At 42.9% G+C, this 7,737-nt stretch overlaps 1 protein-coding gene across 1 annotated transcript; it reads left to right on the forward strand.

Annotated features, from left to right (window-relative positions):
- The first annotated feature begins 720 nt into the window (after positions 1-720).
- On the forward strand, positions 721-7,522 carry klf6a (Kruppel-like factor 6a). The gene is made up of 4 exons (XM_051098357.1): positions 721-1,036; positions 2,552-3,125; positions 3,774-3,897; positions 5,157-7,522. Exons 1-4 carry the CDS (start codon positions 935-937, stop codon positions 5,206-5,208), a joined length of 852 nt encoding a protein of 283 aa, XP_050954314.1. The 5' UTR covers positions 721-934; the 3' UTR covers positions 5,209-7,522.
- The last annotated feature ends 215 nt before the right edge of the window (positions 7,523-7,737 follow it).

Below are 7,737 nucleotides of genomic sequence, written 5' to 3' on the forward strand. Positions count from 1 at the left end.
CATTTAATAATACTTGTCTGGCATGACAACAGGAACATGTGGCTGATCAGTCATCGAAAGAAGAATAAAAATGCATGTAAGCCAAAATGATGACTGACATAGACACAGTATATCTTATTGGCTACATTTTCTGATTGCTTAATAAAAGTTGTGTGCTGTTCAGAGATTCTTTTTCAATGTTTACAAGGCCTACAGGGCATTTTTCATTGCGGTATGAGACATTCACTTCACTGATATCTGTCAAATATTAGGGACACTTCAGCTGTGGTATTTGAAAAATGCTTGGAACTGCTCCAAAGCCATGTTTTCGTTTGTAGGAGTTACTCAAGGGAGCTAAAAACAAGTAAAATGGAAAACGTACGTATTTCAACACACTGAAGTTCTCCAGAAGAAGCAACCGATTGCAGCACACAGCGCGCACACAGCGCTCACACTGGCCAAACCGAGACGCGTGTGACACTCCGTCGTCAAGAAACAGAAATGAGTGGTTTGAGCGCAGAGCCTTTATATACGCTTCTAAAAATATCCTCCAATCAGCGCGCAGCTCCGTTCAGTTGAATGAACCAATCACAGTGCCAGGAGGCCGGACTTATTTCCGCACGCCGCCACGATTGGCTTAAAGTGATATCATTTGCGCCCGCGCAACCTGTTCGCATCTGATTGGCCGCGTTGTTCGGGAACGTCACGCTATCACGAGGGAGTAGGCAGGCTGCAAGGTTTGAATAGGGGAAGTTGACAGAGCGCAGCGCTTTGCGTGAGTTCAGTGTTTGCAAATATAGAGTGATCTCAACAGACGGACTAGCGGACTCTGAGCAAAGCGACGGCTGCACTGCGTTGCTATTGCACGAAGAGGACGCTTGCTTGTCACACTTTATCTTTGATTCATCAAGATATATTTTTTTCTGTCTTTTATTGCCTGATACTTGGGATTGCAATGGATGTTCTACCAATGTGCAGCATATTTCAGGAACTTCAGATCGTTCACGAAACTGGCTATTTCTCTGCATTGCCATCGCTTGAAGAATACTGGCAACAGGTAACAATTTTTAAAGTGAAATGGATCAAACTTCCGCTGTGATTCGTGAACGCAGAGCTTGTGGTTCGACTTCGCTGCCTTTAAACTGCAGACGGAGAGTTATTTACAATCCGCGAAGCGCCGCGCTGAATGAAACATTGTAACATTCTAAATGACGTACTTGATTCGGTTACATTGTTGCGCGGTAAATGCTGTCAGTCAGCTCATTTAGAACGTAGCTGTGTGTTTACATTAATAAACTTGTTTTGGCGTACAGAGTATTTTTCACTTTTTAAAAAGTCGCGCCTCGAGTCACATCTATATTCCGTTGCAATCCGTAAAAACGCAATTCAGTGAGGAAAATTGTAGAATTGTGCTTTTCTTGTGCTCAGCTGTAGACTGGTTGATCTGACAGTCTGCAGCACATGTTCTGTCACATAACGGGGTTTATAGGAGGTGCTTATTAACTGTCATAGCAGGTTCTGCTGCTTGATACTGATGTTCTTGTGATTGAACTGTTGCGGTCATATTCTTGGCACGATCGTTTGAATGTTTCTGTTGAAACTGATCCAGGTAGTTTCCCTCAGGCTTTTTGGGATTCTGGCACGGTGCCATGTGAACGTATCTCTTGGCATTTAAACGTGCGTTTGCATCTAGTTGCTCAGTGTTTCCCAGCATAAGCTGGTAAAGTCATAGTTGCGCCAATATAAAAATCTATCCTCATTTCCTCGTCATTTTGCTGAGGTTCTGTTTCGAGGAAAACAAAAAGAGATGTTAGGAAGGATGTTAGCGACTGACATCCTCAGTCACCATTCATTTACACGGCATCTTTTTTCCATACAGCGAATGTGAATGGTGACTGAGACTGTGAGTCTGCCTAACATTTCGTGGAAACGGAATAATGCTGAATAAATAACAGAAGTCTGAACTGTCGCTTTGAGGAACAAACATTTTACCTGATGGAGAGGCTGTAGAGTCAGTAACTCGAGATTTTTCAGGCCATGTTCTGCGCGGTAAATCATCGTGGTTATCGAGGATGTGCAGAGCTAAACCGCACAACTAAATGCTCACACTGAGTGGAAAAACACAGTTTGAAGTGTTTATCTAACTACTTGTGCAGTCAAATTTGGTACGTTCACACTTAATGCGCGTTAAAATGGGTTTAAAATGCGTCCAGATGTACGCTGAGGGAACGTCAGGCTGTTTGAATGAGGAAACTCGACCGAGGAAGTTCTGTGGCTTCCTTAAAAGGACTCTGAAATGTCTGCATGACTCACTAGGGGATAACTGTTCCAGAAAGACAATATACAGCTCTCAAAGCCATATTTATACCTAAAATACTGATTTTTAAAGGCCTTACATACTCAGTAATGTTTCCACATGACACACTTTGACATATTTCAGCAGAAAATGTGTGAGTGCAGATCAGAGTGTGGTTAACCCAAACTAACCCTTGGCAGTCAGCTGTGAAAGTTAGAGGAAACTCATTGAATTGGTCATGCGCATTCTAACGTTGTGTTTTCTGTTTTGAATCAGACCTGTCTGGAGCTGGAGAGATATTTGCAGAGCGAGCCGTACGTCTCTGCGTCTGACCTCAAGTTTGAGGGCCAGGAGGATCTTTGGAGCAAGCTCATCTTGGCTTGTGGAGATAAGGGAGATGGGAACGGCAACCTTCCCAGCGTCAAGGAGGACGACAATCAGGACTGCCAAATATTAGAAACCAACAGCATGAATTCGGATGCCAGCAGCGAGGCGTCTGACAGTTCGGAGGAGCTCTCGCCCACTCACATCTTTACCTCCAACCCGCTGGGCTCGGTTCTGACGGAGTCAGCGCATCACTTGAGTTCCTCTATCATCAGCACGCCTCCGTCCTCGCCAGAGACGCCCCAGGAGCCCGGCACCCCGCAGGTGTGGGGCTCCACGCAGACTGACTTGCACGTGCCGGTGAAGAACCGGCAAAACGGACTGGGGAAGGCCTCGGATAAGACTTCCGCAGGAGGGGACGCCTCTCCGGACGGCAGGAGGAGAGTGCACAGGTGTCACTTCAACGGCTGCCGGAAGGTTTACACAAAGAGTTCTCACTTAAAAGCACATCAGCGGACTCACACAGGTAAGAACCTGTAACATTGCTACAAACAGAAAGCGGAACCTCGCACGCTTCACAGAGGTTTCACGTCTCCTGCGAAGTTGTGTAATGGAGTTGAGTTCACACAGGCTGTCCTCAGCTGCAAGGCTAATGTCACTCTGTGAATATTTGCCTCGCATGACTGCACGCCTAAACGGTGACCTAATCTGTTTGGAATGCGGCCGTGGCCAGGAAGGAGGGGGGGATCGGATGGGGGAAGGGAACGAAAGCCAGCCAGGGTGAAAACAACCTGCTCTACCAAAACAGTTTTGGTTTCGTCATGGGAAAGAACCAGGCCTTTGAATGGGAATCTGGGTGGCCCCCTTTTTAAAGGGCCCCGTCGCATTCAAAACAGGCTCCGTGTGACGCGCATTGTTCGGCGCACTGTTTATGCGCACACAGCATAGAGACAGACTTTTGGCATACCGTGCATTCCCGCAATCCTTGAGAGCTTGAGGGATCTTATTAAAGTTAAGACTCGTAGACCGCGTGACCTAATCCATAAACATGCATCCTGTTTACAAATGCATTTTTGAGAGCATTACCGAGCACGCCGTTCCACATTCCTTTAAGACTTGTGAATGTTTCCCAGCTGAAATCCGGGCTGAAAGGTGTTTGTGTTTTTGTTTACAGGTGAGAAGCCGTACAGGTGTTCATGGGAAGGCTGCGAGTGGCGCTTTGCGAGGAGCGACGAGCTAACCCGACACTTCAGGAAGCACACCGGTGCAAAGCCATTTAAATGCAGTCACTGTGACAGGTACGCTCAGTTCTGTCTCGCTATCTCTCCCTGTGACAGTCATCAAAGCCCGTCTGTCTCTCTCACCGCATGCCTGATCCTTTGATGCATGCGTCAGTGAAACGCGACGGATTCTGCATTCGACATTGATTCCGTTTTATCGGTTCATCGATGGGAGTCGCCCCATTATGTTTGGATTTTATCACTTAATTACCTAATCGCATTAAATGCTTGAAAGCGCAATAGTCACACTGTCGCAATTCTTTATTGATATTCTCCTCGTTTTATGACCAAACGCGCCTCTTCTGTTTGTCATCACTTCCTCTGTTAATCATTTCCCTCCCTGAGAGCTTTGCGCTTTGAACACCATTGTTTGCTCAACTTCCCTTTTTGGCATTTTGTTTCCGTGGTTACTGGATGCGCAACATTTCATAGTTCTCCTTTAAAACAAAACATTTGATCAAGTCTTTCCTCATATCAAGACCCACACAGAATCTGTGCCCGCGGTTCTATTTTTGCAGAATCGGAACTACTAAGATTCATAAAGTTCAGCAAACTTCGAATAATTTAATACTTTTAATACTTTCAGATGCCAATAAAAGTTTAGTAGTCTCAGTTTGAGCCTCAACAATAAGGTTTGTTGCTGGCGCTCAGATTATTATAACCTTGAGAACATTTTATTTTTATGTTGTTTTATTAAAATTTGTGCGTTTTATGATGTTTTCCTAAAAAACTTTATTATTCATTACCAAATGTATTTTTTTAAATTAAGAAATTATATTATCATTCATTCATTTATTCATTTATTTGTAGTAATAGCTGACCACACTACAAAAAAAGTCCTGAATGAATTATTTATATATATATCTTCACTTCACTTCCACTTTTACTTAAAAAAAAAAAAAAAAAAGATGGCACATGGCATGTGATACATTATGTCTGTAATTTTAAACCCATTTTAATACAGATTACAAGAAATTTAAATCTATTCTCCATTTTTTTTTTTCACAGGCTTCTCAATATAAATAAAAAAACTGCTCATTTTCTCTAATAATTATGTACAACAAATGCTTATTCTCTCTGGTTCTGCTCATAGCCAACCTTTCCTTTCATTAGCCTTCATAGCACTCATTCCTGTTTCACAAATTCTCCTTGAGGGCCACCAGGGGCCTCATCAGTGACACAATGCACAGATCTCTACCTTTGATCGCATTTTATGGCTTCGGTGGCCCCTGCCCGACCTTGTTTTTCACCTTTCCTCTCTCTGTTTTTTTCTCCAGGTGTTTCTCCAGGTCAGACCACCTGGCCCTGCACATGAAGAGGCACCTTTGAGCGGGCCGTAGATTCACGCTGGGGATATGTTGTGTCCTGACCAGCTTCCTGGTTGACCTGGCCCTGCAAGAAATGGGGGGAGTGTGTTCCAGCCAAAGCATGCCATTTTGCACCATATCCTGTGCCTCCGTGAGCCCCGGGATAAAGGCGGACTGACTGGTTGTTGAAACGAAAAAGGAAGGGACAAAATCATGTATGAAGAATCGAAGAGAGGAGGATGATTTATTAAAAAAAAAGAAAATGTTTCCAAAAAAACAAAACAAACAAAAAAAAGAGCGAGTGAATGGTGTGTTGTATGGTGCATGATGTTTCGGGACAACTCCTGGACTATACACTGGTACTTTAAAACAAATCCTAAAGAAAGCCTGTTTGACGTGAGCGGATGAATGTCCCGTGTGCGAAGAAGGGTGGGAGGGGGGTACCAGTGTATCGCTGTGGGCTGAATGGTGTCGGGGAACAAGTTCTGTTTTTGTTTCCACGCGGTATGCGAGAACCGTGAGTGAAGCCGTGAGACTGAGAACTCCTGCCTGACGCCCCCGGGCTCTGGGATCGCGGGGGCGTAGTGTCCCCCCGCCCCCATCTAAAAGGGGGGCGGAAACTCGGTCCTGAATGAAAGTGGCTTTTTTGGTGTTCGGTGCAGCTACTAAATGTGCAATGTGTTCGGTAGCTTGTTATTTGACAGGCTACAAAAGCTCATTTGTAGTCCGTTGTATAAGCTGTGTGCTTAGAGATGTAACACAATTATAACTTCACTATCATAAACAGGTGTTGCATGGTATTGGGGTTTTGTTTTTTTTTTTTTTTTTTTTTTTTTTTTTTTTTTTTTTTGTAATTGGGACTGCAAATAGATTCCAATAAAGCGCAGCTAAATACAATTGGGTTAAATGTTACAATATTGTACATAAACGCATTGATCATTCTTCACTCTAAAATTCCCTTCCCTTCTTTCCGGTGGAGGGAAGAATCCTTTCAATCAGTGGCCATTTCATACAAGATCTTAAAAAAGCGAAATTCTCTCTTTCTATCTCCATTTTACCTGTTGTTAATGCACTGTTGGCCTTAATGGTGCCTTATGCAAGTGACCTTTCCCATTGGGGGTCACAAAATGTCTTGTATAAGTGATTGAAAAAGCTTTATTAAGGCTCTGTTTCACCTGAACATGCACCTTTCATATTTCTGAGGCCACTGTAACCAAGCCCTTGTAGATATATTGTTATTCTTGAGCATGCGATTTCATTCGTTGTCACTAATATGTTGTCAAATCTGCAATGTAGAGCACTTAAACTTACGGATTTGGTTTCTACTGAACGTTTCGAATAGACGCAAGATCTCTATCTGTGGAGGTGTGTGCAAAGACAAAACGCTCTTAAAGTGCAAAAACAGGCTGTTGTGTAATACGAGGCTTGTGGAATGCCAACCCCCCCTGTCCCCTGTAACCAAGAATAAAGGAAAAAACGCCTAAAGATTTATTGTAATTAACAAGCTGCAGTCAGACAGGCCTTGCCTTGTACTGCCTCTCTGTAATGAATTGCTGAAGGCCCTGCCTGCTACAGACTGCTGACTCGGGCAGTTCGATATTGACCTGTCTGGATGCCGTTGTTTTAGTCCAGCGACAGTATTGTGGAAACAGTGCACAGCCATCCAGAAAGATAAAGATATATCACCCGCCTTTTCAACATTTACAATGGAAATTTACGGACGCCGTCGAACGCCGCATGGTTGGCTGCGTGCGTTTCTTTTGCTATCTGAAATGTTTTCAGGGACCAAACGATTGATTAAATTTATTGTACATAGTTATATGCTTGAATTATTCGAGTGTTGGGCTTTGCTAAGCGCCATGCTCCGGTTTCTTGAGCGATGGAGGTTTGACACTGTTGCATGTCGAGCAGCTACGTAGATACGGATTGTTTTGGTGGGAGAAAAGTAACTTGAAGCAGCTTGCGCTGCCATTAAATCAGACCAGCCAGGGTTTTGTGGGCAAAGAACATTGCGTCTTTCCAACAGTGGCCAATATTAGTCAAGTTGTAATGGAGCCTTAATCAAGTTTTCCATTTGCTTGCTTCAACCAACACTTTCTATCACTTATCTTTTCTCTCATGAATCCCTCTTGTCTAAAGAATATTTGTACAAAAGAATAAAAACACAAAAGTTAGGATGAAAAATACAAAAAAAAAAAAAAAACATTTTCTAAGATTTTTATTTGTTTTTTGCTTTATATGAATTTTATTTGAAATTGTTTTGCAAAATTGTTATATTTCTGTATGAATGTATTTTTTTATTGGAATAATAAGAAATTCTTATCGGACAAGTTTGATTTGTTGTTTTGCTTCACTTTATTTCATTAGTCTTTTGCGAGACCAACAGTTAGCTGTGATTATAATATTATTAGTAGTGCTTAGCAGTTGACCAAAACAACTAAACCTGCTATAACTATTGGGTCACAAGTTGCACGGGTATATTTGTAGCAGTAGCCAAAAAAATGCAATTATATGGGTCAAAATGATACGTTTGTCTTTTATGGCAGTGATC

This window comes from Labeo rohita, chromosome 24 (assembly GCF_022985175.1).
Source record: "Labeo rohita strain BAU-BD-2019 chromosome 24, IGBB_LRoh.1.0, whole genome shotgun sequence".
Taxonomy (NCBI): domain Eukaryota; kingdom Metazoa; phylum Chordata; class Actinopteri; order Cypriniformes; family Cyprinidae; genus Labeo; species Labeo rohita.

Bases quoted from the DNA above. Each gene is read 5' to 3' on its own strand.
- klf6a (XM_051098357.1), top strand. From the start codon at position 935: ATGGATGTTCTACCAATGTGCAGCATATTTCAGGAACTTCAGATCGTT. The intron at 3,126-3,773 runs GTAAGAACCTGT...TTTTGTTTACAG, and splicing joins ACATCAGCGGACTCACACAG to GTGAGAAGCCGTACAGGTGT. The intron at 3,898-5,156 runs GTACGCTCAGTT...TTTTTTCTCCAG, and splicing joins AAATGCAGTCACTGTGACAG to GTGTTTCTCCAGGTCAGACC.